Source organism: Sparus aurata, chromosome 19 (assembly GCF_900880675.1).
Source record: "Sparus aurata chromosome 19, fSpaAur1.1, whole genome shotgun sequence".
NCBI classification, from domain to species: domain Eukaryota; kingdom Metazoa; phylum Chordata; class Actinopteri; order Spariformes; family Sparidae; genus Sparus; species Sparus aurata.
The window spans coordinates 22,268,701-22,289,165 of NC_044205.1; the positions used below are offsets into that span (position 1 = coordinate 22,268,701).

A 20,465-nucleotide genomic window follows, 5' to 3' on the forward strand; every position below is an offset into this window, starting at 1 on the left:
CAGAAAGGCACTTCAGAGGCCACCACAGTGTTGTCTCTGAAAGAGAGCCAGATGTTGACTATGTCCCCAGAGGGTCTGCATGGCTTTTTCTCTCCTTGCCGCCTTCATTCCTCTGTAACATCCACCATTTACCCCTTTTTACAAGACAGTTAGTGAGAAAAGGGGAAGAAAATAGGAAGAGAGCGCTGGATTGAGCTAGAGAAAAGTGGCGCACGCAGATATAATGCTTGGCTGGAGTTGTAAAGCCCTCGCATTTCAGATGCCTTGACTGAACTTTTGATTTCACCACACCACCCTCCCACCTCCCCTGCTTCCTAAGCCTCAGATTGGAAGTTGCCACGGCAGCACAACTGTCAGCACTTGTCATGGAGGGGCGAGGGCCCCAGTGTGATGCGAAGTGACAGGGTTTTATTTGAAAATCCTGTTCAGATCGGACACTGAGACTCTGCCTTTTTTTCCCCAGTGTTTGTGCAGAGAAAGAGAGAGGAGAAAAAAAGGAAAGGAGGGGTTAAATAAAATGAGATGGAAGAAATTAAACAGAGAAGGTACCACATAAAAAGAAATGGAAAACGGGGAATGAGAATGTTAAATTTGCCTCCTCAAGCTGAACAACAAATACTTTCAAGGCAAAATGACACTGCGCTTAGTCCTTCCGTCTTTATTTCTGACTGCTTTGATTAAAGTTCTGTCGTCTTCTCTCCTAGCACATCAACAATGACCACATCCACGGGGAGAAGAAGGAGTTTGTGTGTCGATGGGAGGAATGCTCTCGAGAGCAGAAGCCATTCAAGGCGCAATACATGCTTGTGGTCCACATGCGGAGGCATACTGGGGAAAAGCCCCACAAGTGCACAGTAAGAATACAGCTATTAGCTCAGTTGACTGCATTTCTTTGCAGATGAAATGTTATTTTACATGTGAGATTCAGGCTGTTTGCATAATGTCCTCTTCCTCGTCTTCGTCTTCCCATAGTTTGAGGGCTGTGCCAAGGCCTACTCTCGTCTGGAAAACCTTAAGACTCACTTACGATCCCACACTGGAGAGAAACCTTATGTGTGTGAGCATGAAGGCTGCAACAAGGCCTTTTCCAATGCGTCCGATCGGGCGAAACATCAGAATCGCACACACTCAAACGAGGTACGGGCAAATCAAATTTCAGGCAGTTATGTGTGTTGTTCGAATATGTTTACAAGATTTTTCTCACACCTGATCTTGTCTTTTCGTGTCTAGAAACCGTATGTGTGTAAAATCCCAGGCTGCACGAAACGCTACACGGACCCAAGCTCCTTACGCAAGCACGTGAAGACGGTGCACGGGCCGGAGGCGCACGTCACCAAGAAGCAGCGTGGAGATTACCCACGCCCTCCGCCTCAACCTCGGGAGCCTGGGAGCAATGGTCAGGGCCGGTCGCCAGGGCAACTGCCCCTGGGTGGGTATACGGACCAAAGGGAGTACAACCATGCTACCTCAAAACAGGACGAATGTCTGCAGGTCAAGTCCATCAAGACAGAGAAGCCCATGGTGAGACTCTGAGATTTTGCTTTAACATTGATTCTTTTCTAATACTATTAATTCCTTTACTTTAACATTACTTCAGCATCTAGTTTTAAGGTTTCTGTGTGATATAACATTGAAATGGGGGCATGCGCATTTAATCTTGAAGTCTTCTAACGAGTAAACCTTTTCTTCTATCCAATGCTTCGGCATTTCTCTCCTTCCCTTTCTAAGGACAGTGGGTAATCAGGTGAGATGGGTATCCCTTCATCTTGCATTTGTGAAATATTCTTTCCAACTCTAACTTTTATTTTTCTTATTCATCGTTTTATGTCTGGTGGACATTTTGTCATCCCATCACAACTGTTTGACCTGACTTTCACCCTAAACACGCCAGATTGTCATTGTACGCTTCCCCCACCCCACAAATTCACAAGAAGTTTATTCTTCCCATTTCATTGTAAAAGACTTTCAAGAGTGTCAATGATTTGTTTTGCTTTTGGCCAGAACTGTGAGGACATTGGAAGTTTGTCTGATACTGTCCAGAGCTTCACTGTGCAGCCAAATTCATTCATACCGTAAACAAGATGAATGCCCTCTAAACTCTGCTGACACTTGATGCCAAAAAAGTAATTCCATTATTCCTCAGTGCAACATAGTCCCTAAAATTCAGTAAACAACCTAATTATGCACTGGCCTCTCTCATAAGAGACCTTTATCCTATTTGCCTATCCCCTGAAAACAACCCAAAAATGATTCTCTTTAAAAATGTGTTTTGTTTGTGTGTGTTGGATCACAGGGGAAGGCATTACTCATGCCCCAATAATGCAGAAAACCTTCTCTTCCAAACAACTTTTTTTCTACAAGAATAAATGCAGAGGTTGGTTCTCTTGGTTGAAGAACCAGCTCACACTGCAAGGAGAGGATATTGTGAACACACTTTCATGAATGATTATCATTGTCTTGTGACACTGGAATTAGGGTTAGGGTCAGAAACGAATAATAACAATAATAATCATCTGCTCTACTTCCTCTCCTCCCTTCTCGCAATCTTTTCCTCCACCCTGTTCTGTGTCTATCAGACGTCTCAGCCAAGCCCTGGCGGTCAGTCTACATGCAGCAGTGACCAGTCCCCAATCAGCTTCTATCCCAGCAGTGGAGTCCAGCTTGCTGTGAGCGCCGGACGCTCGCCAGGGGAGGGGCTGGAGGAGAACGAGGAGAAAGAGGAAAATGACGAGGAGGCCGACGAGGAGTGTGAGGGTGAGCCAGCCCCCATCATGGACTCCACAGTCTCCACGGCAACCACGGCCATGCTGACCCTGCAGGCGAGGCGAAGTGTTGGCCGCCCTCTGCGCTGGATGGAGCACATCAAGATGGAGAGGTTGAAGCAGGTGAATGGAGCGCTGCCCAGACTGGGGCCCTTGTCCCCTACACCGCCCCCAAAAGGTTCCACACTACCCAACATCCTGGGGAAGGGTAAGAACAACTTTTTTAACTTTTTAAAGTTTTTATGTAGTATGGAGTATCCTTATTTTGACTTGTGGTTGAGCTCAGGCGGGCAATTTACAGTGAACAAGCACCAAATTAAAACGTCACACACTGTGAGAAATAGATTATCCTGGATTCCATCTTGCCCATTTTGGCTGAAGCATTCAGGCAAAACAAATGCTTAAAATTTACTGTTCCGCTGTAAAATGGTATCAAAACCATATCAAGCCGAATATCATATCAGAGAAAATAGCATGTAACAACATTTCATGGCCAAGTGCTGATTGTTGTCTGTGGAAACATCTGTTTGAGGGATCTCTCCACACTTAACCTCAACTTATTTGGCTGTTTCTCATCTTTCTATAACCTCCCTTTTACGACACAAGTTTCTTGTTCTCACTGTCTGTGTCAAAACTTTACACATTCTTTTTCCCCTCTCTGTTTCTCCCCAGGATCCTGTCTGGGCAGGCAGTGGGGGGTGTCTGCTCCTCAGCCACCTGTTCATGCTGAGCTGAGCAGCACAGAGCTAACAGTGCTTAATCTGCTCCGAGACCGGCGTGACAGCAGTGGCAGCACCACCAGTTCAGCCTACCTGAGCAGCAGTCGGCGCTCCTCAGGCATCTCCCCCTGCTTCTCCAGTCGACGCTCCAGCCAGGCTTCCCAGAGTGAGGGTACGATGGCAGCCTCCCACCACCGCCGCCTCCACAACCTTAGCTCCAGCGACTCCTATGACCCTATCTCTACCGATGCCTCCCGCCGGTCCAGCGAGGCAAGCCACTATGGAGGAGGCACAGGAGGTGGGGGTGGAGGGATACTCTCAGGTGGGGGCTGTGGTGGTGTAGGGGGAGTCAGTATAGGAGGAGGAGGGGGGTCACGAGGGATGCTCAATTTAACCCCAGCGCAACACTACCACCTGAAAGCCAAGTACGCAGCAGCAACTGGCGGCCCACCTCCCACACCTCTACCCAACATGGAGCGCATGAGCTTGAAGACCCGCATGGCCATGATGGATGAGGGCGGTAGCAACCACTCTTTGCCACCTCTAGTCAGGCCACATCGCTGTAGTGATAGCACCAACGGGTACACCAATGGGTATATAGGGCATGCAGGTTATAGAAGGAGGGTCCTCTACCCTGGTGAGGGACCACTGAATGGCAACCGGAGGGCCAGTGATCCAATTCGGACACAGGCTTCTGATATGTGCAGTCTGCCTCCAGTGCAGCGCTTCAACAGCCTTAACAACCTCCACCCTCTTCCACCTCTGTCTCATCAGTCTACACCTGAAACTCGCAACTTTAGCTTACAGAACTACACACGCTCAGAGGGCAACCTGCAGAGAGGCTTGCAGCACTCACCGTACACCCCTAGCATCGCAGAACACGCAGCCTTAGAAGCCCTGGCCATGGAAGATAACGGGGAGGCTTGTCTGTTGCTTGGGGATGAGGATATGCTACCAGATGACCTGGTGCAGTATCTCCACTCCCAGGTTCAGGTGGATGGTGGCTCCTACATGCACATTGAGGACCAATTAGCGTCTAGCCAAAGGGACACCTCCAATCCATCAATGGAGGAAATAGACCAGATCCAGACTTCAGGGTTAATTATGGCCTTCCCTGGGTCCCTCAGTCTCCAGAACAACCCGATGGGAGAGCGGAAGAGCCCTAGTAAGCTTCCCATCCAGTGGAATGAAGTGAGCTCGGGGAGTGCTGACAGGTCTCCTCAGAGGGAACTAAACCACCAGACACAGTGTGGAAGGTGGTCGGGCTCAGAACATGGACCTGTATCTGCACCTTTTGGCAGGTTTGGAAACATGGTGGTTCAGCAACAAGTGCCCCATGATTTCCAGAACAGTTGTGCCCAGGCTAATCAGTCTCAAAGTTCTTGCTCTGTCAATCCTGCGGTGAAGCTAGAAACATCACCTAACTCCTGCATGGAGATGAGAGGTACTGGTCCCAACTCTACAAACGTCTTCGGAAGGTCGAACTTCCCACAGATCATTGATGGGCCTCTTCCGCAGGGCTTCAAACAGATGGCCTCCAATGGACCTCAAAAACAGAGCCACTTCCAGCAGAACCACAACAGTAGCACCTCTTGCCAGGTTGGGAACAACCTACTTCTTAGCAGGGTCTCTATGGACAACGTACCCAGCCTCTCCCAGGGAACTGCTCTTCATCACAATCGGCAGGTCCATGCCCCTTGTCCACCAATCAACAGTTACAGGAACTTAGTCAGGACCCAGCAGTACCTCATTCCCGAGAACTCCAGTGAAATCCAGGCTAGTCTCAATCAGCAGCAACAACTGCAGAGAAGTGGGGACCAATGTTCCCTTGCGCATCAGGTATCTGGGCTGAAACTGGAGGCCCCAGACCATGGATACTTAGAGCAGGGCTTCAGTGACTGCCTTGCTTATGAACCAGCAGATCACAAGGCCTCCGCGTTTCCTGTCCTGGAGGACCAGTGCTTACTGGACTCCATGGCTGAGTCTGTGGGACAAGGTGGTGGCGGTGGCAGTGGGAACTCGGTTGCCCTTCTTTCCCCTGGCGCAGACCAGGTGACCAGCACAGTGGACGGCAATGTGCCTGTTGTATTAGATGAGGGGGTCACTCTGGACTTTGGTGTCATGCTGGAGGATGGCTTCGACCAGGGTAGCCTGGTCTCAGGGGTGCTGAGTCCTTCCATCTTCCAGGGTCTGTCCAGGACCTCATCACGCCTGACCACCCCTCGAGCATCCGCGGCCTTCCACAGTGTGGCGCCTGGCCTGAACAACATGGCGATCGGAGACATGAGCTCTCTCCTCACCACACTTGCTGAGGAGAGCAAGTTCCTGGCTATCATGCAGTAGCTGCTCTCTCTCTCTCAGCTTTCTCCTCCCTTAGGAAAAAAGGAAAAAAGAAAGAGAAAAACTCTGGTGTATGTGAAGATTAAGACCAAAGTGGCAATTATGAGAACTTTATTATGTACTTAAAAGTGTTGTGGAACAGGCAGTTGCCAAATCCCATTTATTTTGTAAAAATGTCATCCCACACAGAAATGGGATGTGTCAAAATTATGTATAGATAAATAGTTATATTCCTTTTCTGGAATGTAGGCTATTTTTGGAAGCTCTTCTCTTTGTATTACTATGTGATGGTGAGCAGAACCTCACTTGTTTAAAACAGTATTCTGTGTATTGTCACTGTTTTGCTGTACACACTGATGGTAAAAATGCATGTATTCAAGGTTAAACATGAACACTGTCTATATAAGTACATAGACTAGCCCATGTGCCAAGTATCTACCATTCTGATCGCACAGGTACAAAGTCGCTAAATCCACTCTCATCACAGCAGGTCAGACATGGGTCGTTAATTTAACGGGCCCTGATGGTAACTTTATATAATAAGTTTTAATAAGTGGTGTATTTACATTTGTTGTCATTTTGTTTGTATATTCCTTTTGTGAATCTGTAAATGTTTCAGTGCTTCTACCAAGTTTTACCAAGTGGTGTTTTTGTCAAGAGTAACTGCGGTATGGTATCGAGTCCGAAAAAAATGGACACATCCAAGTCTTCAAGGCACCGTAGATAGTCGTCTACTTGATAGTTAGTCTGCTAAGGTACTCACAAGTGTATATAACAGTGTTTTTATATTCTGTTTGTGATAATCTTGATTATTGACGTTGGATTGCACGGTTGCTCGGAGCTGATATGAACATGGACATTTTTCTCCTTGATGATCAAAGGTCCCATTTGGTGCTTTACGTATGCTTACATAAATAGATATGAGTACTTCATGTTTTGAATCTGTCTTAATGACCAACAGTGGTCCACAGCACATGAACTTCCCTCTCATGATGATAAATGCTGTAAAGTGATGTGTTTTTGTTTCATAGGAAAATCATCCGTATTGTTTTTCTCCAAAGCTCTTAAATTCAGAATGTGTACTGCCATCAAGTATTGCAGTGACTTTGTCAACAGTGTTAGTATTGCCTTGCAGTCTTATGTGACTGAACACAGAATATTGAGTAGTTTACCTTTTATTCAGCGTCAAAGCAATGAGGTACAAATTGTTTTATTGTTCTTTGGTACTTTTGTCATTTTTGTAGCTGTGCATTGATGGTGTTTTTTTTTATTTAGTTTTCTTTGGTCAAAAAAGTAGAAATCATTTCCTTTGAAGGAGGGAAATAACATTGAGGTATGTGCCTTATAAGTATCTGCCTGTCGGTAAAGAGAAAGATCACTGCCAATCTTCCATTGTGAATTATGAAAAAAAATTAAAGATAAACATTTAAAGTGTCTCGTGAGGCCTGAAAAAAGATAAAATGACAGAACATTTATATAAGAAAAGTCTGAATATCAGAAAAGTTAAGATTTGCGAAATGCATTCTACTTTTCTTTGTTTTTGTTTTTTTTAAGTTTCCACATTTATTGTGCTCTTTTATATATAATGTGTAAATACAATACTCTTTCTGTAGGTTTAGCAGAGGAAATGGGGAGTATCCTGGGGCCAATAAAGAATTGACTTTGAGAGCAGGGATTCCCAGGCCCTGGGTAGAGGCCAGACAGATCTGGCTCGGAGCGGAGCTTCACGGGCCCTGCGCACTGCCCCTCCGCCAGAAGAGCCACTTTGCTCTTTTATAACTGACTACAAATGTTTGTATGGTTTTAATAAAAATGGAAATTATATTTTAAGTCTCTTCTCTTCTTTATATGCTGCCTGAGTCTGATAATAGATAAGAGATACTGGTTTGAATTATGGTTTGTTTCCACCAGACAGAAGACAAATAGAACTTCTGTACTGTGTGGACACACGCTGCCAAACCACATCCAAAGAAAAAGTGTGATGAACTGTGACAAGACAGTAAATTAATATATAGCCTGATGTTACTTACAATTTTCTTTGGGATTAAGCTCCTCATTAAAAACCAAATAAAGTTCCAAGATCAGTAACTTCAGTCATGGGGAATATCCAGTGCGTTTGATGCCCTCTTCTGATCATAACAAGGAATTACATTACATTATAAGGTGTGAGCTACAGTGTGCGTGTGAATTCCAACCTCATGAATTTGATAGCGTGGTTGCAAACTACTTGTTTGGTTACATATTCACATTAAAAGCAGTCAAGCCCTCATCTCTCTGTGCTGAGATTAAAGTCAGTAGGTGTTAGTGTCCCTGCTCATTCACACACTCATCTCTACCAGCAGTTATTCCACTACAGCCTGCATGTATTTACAGACCCTGTAAGGCTGACGGGCCCATCAGCTCATATCAGAAGCCCCTTTTAGTGCGCCTCAGGCAAGCGCAGAGAGCCTTCGCATTACTCCCTAACTTTCCAGACGGGAGAAAAATGGCCACCTATTCTAAGCGAGTCCCCCATTATGCTCTTTAGAAGCTCAACACAAGTGCAATCATGCGGCGGAAATGAAGGGCACAGTTAGACTTTTTTCACCACAGAGAGGGAGCGTGTGAGCTGTAAATTGTTCCAACTAGATGGCAGATAGACCATTTTTTACTTTTGATGCTCCGGAGGCTGCAGCAATATCCCCCTTTCACCCACTTGCCATCTTCAGACTGCACTTAGAAGGGTACAAGGATCAAAAGAAGCCCTTTTAGGACAGGTGACATCCAGTTGTGAAATCTGTACACGTTCCGGGACCTTTTTTCGCTTCCCATCTAACACTTAACAATTTCAGACGAATCAGGCTATTGATAAAGAGGATGTACATCATGTCACTCAACATGCCAATGAAGAAAGGGGGTTTGGTATACAATAGGAAACATTTTATTACTAAAAAGTTGTCTTATACTGAAGGTGCTCTTTCAGCAGCGTTTCCACAACTATTCTTTATTGAAATCACAAGATTGTTTTTTACCACTTAATGGAAAAAAAATAATAATCACGCATGAAATGACAGTAACTGTGGACTATATACAACAATGGGACAGGAGGGTCACAGGTGTGGCTTCAACAGGCCAGCATTGTTTGGTGTTTAAACACACGAGGCTCATACAGGAGGCACTTGAATGTGAGAGCCTTAAGAGCCAGGACTGAGCCAGAACTGAGCCAGAGTGCTGGAGGGGGAGGAAGGTAAAAAAAAAAAAGGAAAAAACATAGAAATGTCCAGCAACAGAAAACAATGACTACCTGCTTTGAAAACAAAAAAAAAATCTTTTTCATGGAGTACATCATATGCATCTATATTCCTTCTGTTCAGACCTCGAGGCCTGAAGGACTTTTTAGGAGTGGGGGGAGGAGAGGGGACACTGTGGGACACTGATGCACATACAGAGCATTTACACAGGCCTGCACCACAAAAATCTAGAGCACAAAGGGTGCACATTCAATAGCATGCATCGCCCCACAATGACAATTGTGGTTAAAAAAAAAAAAGGAAAGAAAAAAAAAAGGATGTATTTAGACATCTGCAACTACAACAAAACTCAACTGTCTGCTGCTTGAGATTGTTAATGCAATAGACATACAGTATTTACAGGAATTATATTTTTCTTTTAAACATCTGTCACTCCGATGTCAGTTAAATAAAAAAAAAAGAAATGTCCATAACTGCATTGTTGGGTATGAGGGGGGGCAAAATCACTGTCTTCAAGAATGGCTACCATTTTAATGATCTATTTACAATAAAACACAATTATGAATCCAAAAACAAAATAAAGTTGAGGAAGAACAAAAATCTGTGACATTCTGAATCGAAGTCTGTGGGTTGGCTGCTCCACTGCAAAGTTCCTGTCAGAGCTGGTTTAGTGGTTGGTTCCATGTCTGCTCTGGGAGTGTGTGCCGTTCAGGGTCTCAGATCTTCTCCTGGATAAAGGGGTGCTGCAGAGCCTGGTTGATGCTGATGCGTTTGGCTGGGTCCAGCATCAGGGTGCCATCCAACAGGTCCTTCAGCTGCATCACCTTCTTCCTCTGGTCCTCGGGCAGTCGCTGGCCTCCTATCATGTCTGTCAGCAGATCTTTGGTGGGGTTGATGGTGCTCATCACCGTCACCTTCTCCTGAGAGGGCCAGAGAAGTGACAGGAGAGGAGTTTTAGCGGAATTAATAATGATATTCTGATTGTCAGATCTGAACAGCCAATCGAAATCTGTGGGGTGTTCATTTTATTCAGGTGAAAACGTAGGAAAGAAGTCTGACGGAACATCTTACCCTTTCTGTCACTTTGTCTACTTCAATGTACAGGAAGTTCAAATTCTGATCGAAGTGCTGGTCTTTGAACAAGCCTTTACGGATCATCTGAGGACACACAACCACGACATTGCATCAGCCATGACTTCTTGAACACAGCACGCAAAAGCAACGTGTCTCTCTTCATCTAGGAAAGGGAAACAATAACTGAAGGAAATGAAATCGCATGATGCAATTTTACCTTGTTGGGCATCTTGCCCTTGAGGTCCATAGCTAGTTTGATCATGTGATTGTTAGAAGACCCGGGAAACAGGATTTTGCCAGTGTAAAGCTCGTATAAAGTGCAGCCAACGGACCACATGTCAATCCCATAGTCGTACGGTTTACCTATGACTGGGAACAGAAAGAAAATGTGAGCAAGGTCTTGTATTAAATACAACTAACTGACAGTGAGATTAGTGATTCGCACAAATAATGCAACTTACTGATTTCTGGAGCTCTGTAGAATCTGCTGACCAGGTACGGTGTGATGTCATTGTCAGCAACATGAGACGCAGAACCAAAGTCACAGAGTTTCAAGATGGTCTTTGACTCATTCACCTTTTAAAGGAGAAAGAATTAATGAATGCACATGAGACCTGTGCCACTGACATCATTCTGAGTTAACTTGATTTTTAAGATTGAAGGTTTAACACTGTACCAGGATATTGTCTGGCTTGATGTCAGCGTGGAGGATGTTGCATCGTTTGAGCAGCTTGAGGGCCAAAAAGAGCTGCTGACTGTAGGAGCGCACAGCCTTGATGTGGAGCCCAACGTCTTTACCGTATTTCTTCAACACCTCTCGCAAATTCATACTGCGAACGAAAATATAACAGGTTATATGAAAGTGAACCATCAGATAAACAAAGGTTCTTACACCTTTTCCACTGTCAGATTCAAGCACTTTTCAGGCATTTTCAGCACCATAAAACTGTGGTAATTACATATGATTATACAAAGATATACTAAAAATGATATGTTGCTTCATCACATTAAATCAGACTTTGTTGACACAACCAAAATTGCGTTTCTATGCATTCTTCAGAAGGTCAACAAATAAAAAGAAAATATACAAAAATGTGTCCCGTCTGTAAGTTGACCTGGCATCTTTTATAATCTGCTTGAGACATTAAAAAATGCTTATTAGGAAAGTAGTGCTGTTAGTTTAGAGCATTTTCTAACTCAAAATTTTCAAAGACCTTTTTTTCAAGGATTTCCAGCACCTGTATGAACCCTGATAAATTTAGATCTGAAATGAAGAGTACTGTTTTCTTTTTATTACCTGAGAGGCTCAAACACCAGACAAAGATGCTGCTTGTGGTAGAAGTGCCTGAAGAGGCGAAGGCAGTGGAACTTGTCATCAGGATCTGCGTCATTCAGCTTCTTGAGGAACTCCAACTCCTTCAACCCGGTCTTCTGCCTGTTGACGAAAAATCATACATGCTCATCAATGCAAATTCAATCAAACATCATTATGATCCAAGTATTTATACTTGTGTGTACTTTGACAAGGCTGGAGAAATGTGTTCAGTTCCTGTAAAAAGGTATGACTCACATGAGCTCATTGTTTCGGATGATCTTGACTGCCACCTCCTGGCCGGCCCTGGCAGTGTCCCTGGCTCTGATCACGTTGCTGAAGACACCCTGGCCTGTGTAGCCGTACACATCATAGCGCTTGTCCAGTGTCTCCCCGATGTTCACCCCTAAAACATCCAAAAACTTATAAATAGCAGGAAGGCTGTTTTTCCACTTAATAAGGAGATACTGCTATGACATCAGGCAAACATTGATGAGTGTTTCCAAGAAAGCAGCACTTACGGTAGTAACCCTCAGCATCAGTCCAGTTGTCCCTGAGGTTGGGGTTCTCCTTGAAGTCCTTTCCTACACCTGCTGCTCTCATCCTGGCGCTCTGCAGAAACAACACAAAAATGAGGTTGGTGACTTGTTAACAGCTGCTGAGAGGATTCAAGTGTTTCCTAAAATTGTAAGAGACGGTAAGTTTTTTTTTACTCTGAACTGAAAATACTTACATCAAAGTCAGCAGCAAACATGTCATCAGACTCTGTAAACATGTCGGGGGCTGAGGGCTTCTTTGGGTTGGCTCCTGCAACGAACAAAAACAATCATACCAACACAGGATGAGTTTCCAGTTATCCACCATGTTGTAAAACAGAATATCTGGAACTTGTGTTTGATTCACATACTCTGCAGAGCTCAAAATATGCTGCAGGTGGCACAGACAGCCAGGCTTTGGATTACAAGCCAGCAACTGAATGAACACATGACAGAAAGAAACATAATTAAATTCCCTGCATCACACAACTCTGCATTTCTCACACAAATCAAGCCATTTCAGTTTTGTACAGACCGTATTCTTTGGCCAGTCTGTGACTGAAGAGTGTGTAACAGGCCACGAATGTGTCAAATGGTTCCAAACAGCAGGGAAGTGCAGATATAACTGCACATTTAGTTTAATAAATTAAAAAAATTATCAATTACCAATCAACTATCACCTTTATTATACGGACATCCTCCATATCTGCTATGTTGACAATGACTGAGCTGAGGGAACTGCCTTGTCAGCTTCCAAAGAAAAACAAAAATATAAAAATTGAGACAAGTCGGAAGAGATCTCTAATAGAGTTCTTAGCTGTTCCAAGTTCCAATCGCCTCCATTTTCACAGACTTTGCCCCTCAGTGATGAAGAGGAGAAGAGGAATCTTCGCTACAGCTAAATCCCTGAGGTTGAAGCGATGGGTGAAGCTGGAGAAAGGACATCCCGCTATTTTCTGTAGTTACCTGGTTCAAGCTAACTCCATTCTGCCAAAGATAACACATTTAAGGGAGCTACTTTTGTGCTTGACCCATTACTCATCCCATTTTTAACTAAGATTTCAGGCCATACATGACTGATATTTTCTTGGCATCAAGTTTGTTCTCACTTCTGGCCAGCAGATATGGAGGAGGAAGATTTATTTTGGCCCCATGAGGAGGCACCGTTAATGAGAAGTGTGTCGGCTAATGACTGACCTGTGTGTGCCAACTTAAACATAAATCAAAACAATTCAGCATATAATGGGTGGGAGATAACATTTTTGCAACTGTCACAAGCTTCCATAAATACTAATTGAGAATTTGAGCATGTCGCAGTTAACTATGGCGCACACACCTGACGGCGTGGTTCATTCAGTTGGCCTTGTATGCCAACAGACAGGATCATTGTGACCAGGACATTACCGTCTTTCTCCTGGGCGATGAGGTTGTGCTTGGCTTTGATGCTGGCCTCAAAGGTGTTGAGGTTCTCCCGTTCGTACTCCTTGACGTCCGCGGCTACTCGCTCCAAAATATCGTCAGGTGAGGGGGAACGGCTGCGTGTGCTGCTCTGAGGGCTGCTGGGCTCTGACACCATGTTGGTGTCCTCATTTGCAGATCTGTATTTCTGTACATACGCAAAAGTTGTGCAACCATGAGTACACATTATGAAGACCATATGTAAAGAGTGTAACGTATAGCCTCTTCACTAATATTTGACTGATATGGTGACTAATAAAACAGAAGGTTTGGATCTGCAGTGTTTACATACCTGGACAATGGCCAAGCGCTGCTGGCGGCGCTGTTCAATGAGAGCTTCTTCATCCACCTCCTCTCCATCAAAATCCTCCAACCTGCAAAAAACAATAAGAAACAGACAGCACAATTTCCTGTTATTATTATTATCAAGACCAAAGTGAGGGAATTCTGGGGCAGCATATCAATTCTAGCCCCAAATTCCAGTTGCTGTCTATTTCCAAAACGTCTAAATAAATCTAAGAATTTCTTGTAAGTCAGCTGGTAGCAGTCATGGTTGCATCCAGGGTGAATGCTTTCCAAATAAACTTTCTGCTGATGGCAAATGATCCGATCAGTATGGCAAATACTTTGTGGTCCAGTTTCTGCACTTTAAATTCAAACAGCCCGTTTCTAAAAATACTGTATCGTCTTTGAACTAAAAAAAGTTCGGAGCTCAGAAGTAAAACAGCCGCCTCTGTATGTATTGTAGATGTCAAAACGGATAACATCTTATTTTACTCACACTTCTTCCTCCGAGGACTCCTGGTCGACCTTCATGCCCTCTGAAAGGCTGCCCTTGAACTTGTCCTCGTCTCTACCTGGTCTTCTTCTCCTGTCTCGATCGCGAGACATTGAGCGCCGGTACTGTCTGAGCCTGCCATACCTGTCTCTTTCTCCAGACCTGCAGGGCACAGATGTCAAGGATGAATAGTTTATTACCTCATAAAAGTTGGAACATAAAGAGGGAAATGTTTACATGGAAACCTGACAAATGGCCAACTAGATAAGACATCAGTGTGACAGTATCAATATCCTCTGCTGTGAGCACAGGCGAGTGAAAGTTGAGTAACAAGTGTCATCACCTGTGTCCCAGGGGAGACCGTCGGCGAGGTGAAGAACGGGAGCGACGCCGCAGTGACGGGGACCTCCGTCTCAGAGGTGAGCGACTCATCCTGCGACGAGGGGCTGATCTGGGACTGTTCTCTCGTGATCTATCCCTGCCTGGCCCTAGATCTGGTCGAGGGCGCTTCCTGTAGAACCATCAAGCATGAAAGACTTGGAGTGAAAGCTTTCAAGAAACATTTCTCCTTTTCTCTATTCTTATATCAAATGCTTTTGATGTCATTAAATGTGATAACCGTTTCACTACTTTTGCACACCAATGATTAACTGGCAAATTTTCTTCCCACATCTTTAGTCAGAAAAATATATTTGTGACATTTCAGTCAAATTTAAGTTCTGAAAGTCCTAACAACTCTGTCCACCAACCTCAATGGTGAGTCCTGCCTGTCAGCATCCCTCCTCCTGACGTCAGGTGAGCGGCTGCGGCCTCTCCTGGGTGGGGACCTTGGTCTGGATGGAGAGCTGCTCTGTTTTGATGTCCTGTCTGAGGCACTAGTCGAGGGGTGGTGGGCATCTCTGTGGCGCGGGGAAGCACTGCGTTTCCTTGTGGGGCTGTGAGGCCCTCGTCTATGAGGGGAGCGGTTCTCTTTCCCCGATGAAGCGTCCTTGGACGGAGATTTGGTCGGTCGTTTGTCCCGGTCAGCATCCGGGCGACCTGGGCGTTCTCGTCCGGGTGATCTGGACCGTTGGCTCGCTCTCTCCGGGTTTGGTCTGTCGTTGTCCCGCTGTGGAGAGGGACGTTTATCAGAGCGGCTGCCTTTTTGCTCTCCTCTCCAGCTGGAGGGAGAGTTGGACTTTCGGGTTCTTTCTTTGGACCTGTCAGCACTGTCCGAACGCTTTCTGTCTTTTGACCTGCTCCGGCCTCGGCTTCTGTCTTTGACACCAGCATCCTTGGTGGGTTTGGTCACCTTGTCCTGCTTAGACTCCTTGGCCTGTCCTAGCCTGTCTGCAGATTTACTCCGACTACGACGCTTAGCGCTGGACTTACTGCCCTCTGTTGAGTCCCGTCTAGATTTTCCACTCTTTCCCCCTCTGGGGGAAATGGGTTTACCTGAGCTACCCCTTTGACGCTGTTCTCCATTTCTGATCCTAGCTTCTCCATCCTCCTCAGATCCAGAGTTGTAACCCTGAAGGATCAAGCCCATGCCTGACTGAACCTTGCCCTCCATCAACTGGCTGTCCAGCTCAGCTTTGATCATGGCCCTCTGCTTCTCCAAATCCTCCAGCAAGGCCCGGTCATCCAGACTTGGATTTCCAGAGGAGGGAGAGGATTCAACTTTTCTGTGACTGGAGGAGCCGAAGAGGACAGCAGCAGAGGGAGAGGAGCCCTCTTTGCGTTTGTGTTTCCTGTGTTTGTGACGGTGCTTGCGTTTGCGGTCCTTGTCCTCATCAGAGGCATGCTTGTGTTTTTTGTGCTTACTGCGGTGCTTGTGTTTTTTCCTCTTGTGTTTACCGCTGCTGCTGCTGTGATGTTTGGACCCCTCTTCTGTCTTCTCGCCATTAGTCACTGCCTCTTCCTAGGATGAGATGAAACATATCAGCTTCAATAAGGTGTAAGATCATCTCAATATTTACATTTTTCAATATGTTGGGAATTTGGACAACATATTTTTCTTCAATTTCATATGCATACACTCAAGATGACATGTTGATTAGGGGTTCATTGTATCATAACAGCATGAAAATGGGTGTTATTTAGGTTATATTGGGTCTTTAATTGTGTGCTGGTTTTAAATATAGGTCTGCCATGATGTGTTTGAGATGTTATGCTAGTCTTTTAAAAAACACAAAATCCATCTTCATACCCCTCTACAAAAATCAGCTTCATTCAGGAAAATTTTTAATATCAACAAGATGAACAAAACCCTCTGTCTGTACCTGGATGTGTCTGTTAAATACACACTTTTGGGGAAAAAATGCCCCTGAAATTAAGACTTGCATAAGTATTTGTTGTTCAATATGTCCAGATTGAGGTGCAGACATGAGGCACCACTGCCGCTACAGTTTACCTGACAAAATGTAGATGTTCAAATTTATCTAAAGGTTAAGGTAGCAAGTTTAGATTAGAATCATGGCATCATACCACAGGAGACATTTAAGTCTTGCTGCTGTCCACCCCTACCTCTTCTTCCTCTTCTTCTTCCTCCTCCTCAGACACGTCTCCGCTGTCCTCATTTCCACTCCTTTCATGGCTTTCCAGATCCTGCTTCCTGTTTACAAAAGGAAAGATCTTAAACATTAAGCACCCAATACTGTACATTTGATCTATAATAAGGGGATATATCAGCAGGTTGATCTTGATATTATATCATATTGATTATTTGGACAATCCAAATTTTGCTGATTTGAATTGATTCGATTCAGGCTGTGATCGATTTAAGACAATATCATATGTCCATTTAACACAGTAAGTTACAGAAGAAGCTGCAACCACTTTCTTTTCTGCTTTTGGCCATCAAAGAAGAAAAATGCAATAGTTTACTTGAAATCGACTCCACTAACACACATAAATCATGACTTTGCAACAAGAATTTTTAACATAGGTATAAAATGTGACCTAATAATGACTGTTAGGGAAACAAAACACATTTCAAAATAAAGGTGCATCTGGAATATAATGATATTGATGGATATCTTCACTTTGCATCGATAATATAGAATTTTGACCCCATGTAAAATCTGCAGGTGATTTGTCACAATATGTTCATTTGTTTGATTAACAAAATTATCTGACAACTATTTTGTAGGACACACCCGTGCAATCTTATCCAGATCAAACTGATCTTAAACACATTTACTATACCAAAATTATAGTTGTTAGACCAAATGAAGGGCCGATTACCTTAAACAATAATCAATGCTTTAACTAATGATGTCAAGACTGTCTTAATTATAGCCTTAATAAACACAGAGGGCACTGAGCTTCTGCTGAAGCTTTCCATTGTTGTCTCTGCCCCAACACTGGTAACCAGTAGCAACCAGGGCACCAGTTGGTGCTACCCTCCCCAGAGACTTTAGATATCACATCTATTTATGCCCTAGTGAAATACACATTGTTCCTCACTGTGTTCAGTAATACGGCCACTTTAGATACAGTAACAATATATTAGAAGACGTTTGGTAGAAGTTTATTTTTATTCACGAATACACCATATAACAGCTGTCCACTTTCAGCGTTAATTAGCATTATGCATATATGTTGTGAATATACCCACTGCTTGAATTACTCTCATTTGTGCACGTTTAGTATAAAGCTGATGCCATCCCCCGGAAGGCAGCATCTATCCAGATCACAACAAGCACAAGTTATCTCAGGGGATAACGTTGGGTAAACGGTGGTTACGTAATGTGCTGAATTTAGCTAGAAACACATGCAGCAACAGTAACAATACTGGCCGCAACTTTCAGCGATGGGTATTTGTTTAGCGGGGTGGCAACGACGCTCATTTGCCTTCTTACGTCCTTCCCCTGAGCGCGACCGCCAAGATGATTTTCAATCATTAACGCTAGCTCGGACACGCTAACCGCTGCGAGCAAACTTAGAGCTAGCAAGCTAACTCCATCCTCAGGTAGCTCCTAGCCATGCTAACTTACGTTACATGATCGCTGCAGGCTACCAAATACCATCGTCTGACTGGCCTGCCTGGTATAGCTGGGTTTTATGGAAGAAAATACACAACACCGCAGCTGAGCTACACTTCTGTGTGTTACGCGTTTGGCGAAACTTAATGCTAGGTGAGCTAAAGAACGTTAGCTAGTCGGCTAAGAACGTTAGCCAGTCGTTGACAAGTAATTTAGCTAGCTCCTGCAACAACCTGCTACGCCGCTAACCTCCGCCGCTCTAACTTCCAGGTCATTCAGGACGAAGAAGCCACTCGCACCTCATTACAACAAACATATTTCGTTTAGTTAAATTACTTACACGTGTTCGTTGCCATTATTCATTCTTGTGGACGCGATGTCCATCTCAACGTCGGCCATTTTCCTCAGCTGAGGGGACTTTTCTTCTTCGCTTTTTTTTTTTTTTGCCACACCAGTACAACAATATCAAAACACAGATAAGCCCCCTGGTGGACTGGCGGCGCACTGCAGTGAAGGTTTGTGCACTGAAATGTGTGTTTTTGTCCAGCAGGGTGTGTGATTGTGTCACTTAAAACGTGTATAGCCTGGGTTAACAACATCATATACAGTATATCAGTCATATATATTAAGTTTAAATAATTCAGCTCACCTGATTTGACAGTAGGAGCTTACCAGCATACAGTAAAAGACTGTTCCTGGCTGTTGCTAATCAGAAAAAAAACTTTTCCACTTGGTCTGTTGATTCAATATTTTGCCTCTATTAAATAAGTGATACTGAACTACCCTGCTAAGATGGGTGCAGCCTTTGAGAGGCAATCAAATAGGCAACAATAAAGAGAGAGAAACAGGAAAGGTCAGGCTGGAGGAGGTCGCCCGGCTTGTTGCACCAGCCGACGGCCCCTGAAGTCAATTACGGGATCATGTGGTTTCCGAGGCCCATCATGCACCATATGTGGGTTCTGCTCCCCACTTGTACAGATTTAACATTTATCTCCTGCTGCACAGCATTGCAACAGCAACATATTGCTCACTGATTTTAACTATAGCCTATGTTTTGTCACTAAAAGGTGTAGAAGCATGATCCTTTACTGCGATTATATGCACTTTATTGACCAAAGGAATTCATTTGGCATCTTTTTAGGCAATGTGTATATTTCTACACATAATCCCTGTGCAGCATTTTCTTACAAAACAATATTAAAAGGATGGGAAAGATAGAAAGATAAAGAAGACTAAAAATAAGTTTCCACACACTAGCAGACATTTAAAGTGCATTAAAACAGGCGCACACGGTAAAATAGAATTAGAAGTAGTGGATGGATTACAGAGATGATCCAAGGATAAGATTTCAGAGATTAAAACAAACCTTTAACAGCTGTCTTATATGTGCAGGGGCAAAGTGAGATGGTAAAGAATTCCATTTTAATGAACCTCTGTTGATTAAACCAAACTTTAATTGACATGTTGAGATAGGAGGCCTGAATTTATTGTTATTTCGAGGGGAATAGTTGTGAAGCTGGTGATAGTAGGATACAGACTCATCAAGTTGTACACTGAGAAATCTTGTAGATGGAACTTTATCAATCATGATATTGTACATTTTCATAGAGTATATTTATTTCATTGTTTCTACGTTAAACTTTCCTGAACTTGAACAAATTTGTATTTGTTGATGCTGCAGTACTGCGCCGCCTTTATCCTCTATGATTAATTTATCCGCACTTTCTAAAAAGGAAACCCTTTCCAAATGTTTAGTTGCAAAAAAACAGTAATTTTGGCTGCAGTAAATCATTTTCTCTTTCACATTTACATATGCATATACATTGTGTAAGTATTGTAAAGGTTAATGTTGTTCATGAGGCGAACAGTGTAGTTTAATATCATATTTTAAAGATGAAGTTCACTGTTTCAATAACATGAGAAGAAACATTCTGCCAAGGAAGTTTAAAGCAAGATAAAGTTGAATTTGTACTGCACGTGTAATGAGATGTGCAAAGTTATGCATCTTCATGTGTACATGTGACCTTACGATATTCATCAGAACTGCAAAGACGCATGCATGCAATACCAGCGATGTTAATCCCTCTCAGAATTAAAACCACAAAATGAGATAGTCAACTTGAAAAGGGTATAAAAAAAGAAAATACCAGACACCACATCTGATTTTGTGTCACGCCTCGTATAGAATTTCAAACATAATCAGACCGATCACAGACATCATGCATGCAACAACAACAAAAAGATGTCTGAAGTGAGCAGATGCTTGAAGCAGCTCACGTGACGCTCGGGGA

General features: G+C 43.8%; 2 protein-coding genes across 3 annotated transcripts in view; one reads left to right on the forward strand and one right to left on the reverse strand.

Moving 5' to 3' along the window:
- gli3 (GLI family zinc finger 3) overlaps positions 1-7,645 on the forward strand; it is a 104,067-nt gene extending 96,422 nt beyond the window's left edge. Inside the window, exons 11-15 of the mRNA XM_030398642.1 lie at positions 705-854; positions 973-1,137; positions 1,231-1,521; positions 2,577-2,970; positions 3,435-7,645. Coding sequence (XP_030254502.1) covers positions 705-854; positions 973-1,137; positions 1,231-1,521; positions 2,577-2,970; positions 3,435-5,824 — 3,390 coding nt within the window. The 3' untranslated portion in view covers positions 5,825-7,645. The remainder of the gene's footprint in view (positions 1-704; positions 855-972; positions 1,138-1,230; positions 1,522-2,576; positions 2,971-3,434) is intronic.
- A 1,073-nt stretch (positions 7,646-8,718) lies between these two features.
- prpf4bb (pre-mRNA processing factor 4Bb) lies at positions 8,719-18,613 on the reverse strand. Of its 2 annotated transcripts, XM_030398753.1 has the most exons (16): positions 18,515-18,613; positions 16,715-16,802; positions 14,959-16,109; positions 14,553-14,720; positions 14,213-14,371; positions 13,724-13,805; positions 13,378-13,579; positions 12,171-12,244; positions 11,959-12,049; positions 11,696-11,843; positions 11,423-11,560; positions 10,802-10,955; positions 10,587-10,701; positions 10,343-10,494; positions 10,123-10,209; positions 8,719-9,971 (listed from the first exon to the last, which is right to left on the reverse strand). In XM_030398753.1, the coding sequence occupies exons 1-16, from the start codon at positions 18,571-18,573 to the stop codon at positions 9,768-9,770; spliced, it is 3,072 nt and encodes a 1,023-aa protein (XP_030254613.1). In that variant the 5' UTR covers positions 18,574-18,613; the 3' UTR covers positions 8,719-9,767. The 2 variants fall into 2 exon arrangements, with proteins under 2 accessions (XP_030254613.1, XP_030254614.1); XM_030398754.1 differs by lacking the exon at positions 18,515-18,613 and having other exon boundaries at positions 9,473-9,971; positions 16,676-16,802.
- Between the last annotated feature and the right edge of the window lie 1,852 nt (positions 18,614-20,465).

Bases quoted from the DNA above. Each gene is read 5' to 3' on its own strand.
- prpf4bb (XM_030398753.1), bottom strand. From the start codon at position 18,573: ATGGCCGACGTTGAGATGGACATCGCGTCCACAAGAATGAATAATGGC. The intron at 16,803-18,514 runs GTAAGTAATTTA...TTTTGTAAACAG, and splicing joins AATAATGGCAACGAACACGT to GAAGCAGGATCTGGAAAGCC. The intron at 9,972-10,122 runs GTAAGATGTTCC...TGGCCCTCTCAG, and splicing joins TAGACAAAGTGACAGAAAGG to GAGAAGGTGACGGTGATGAG.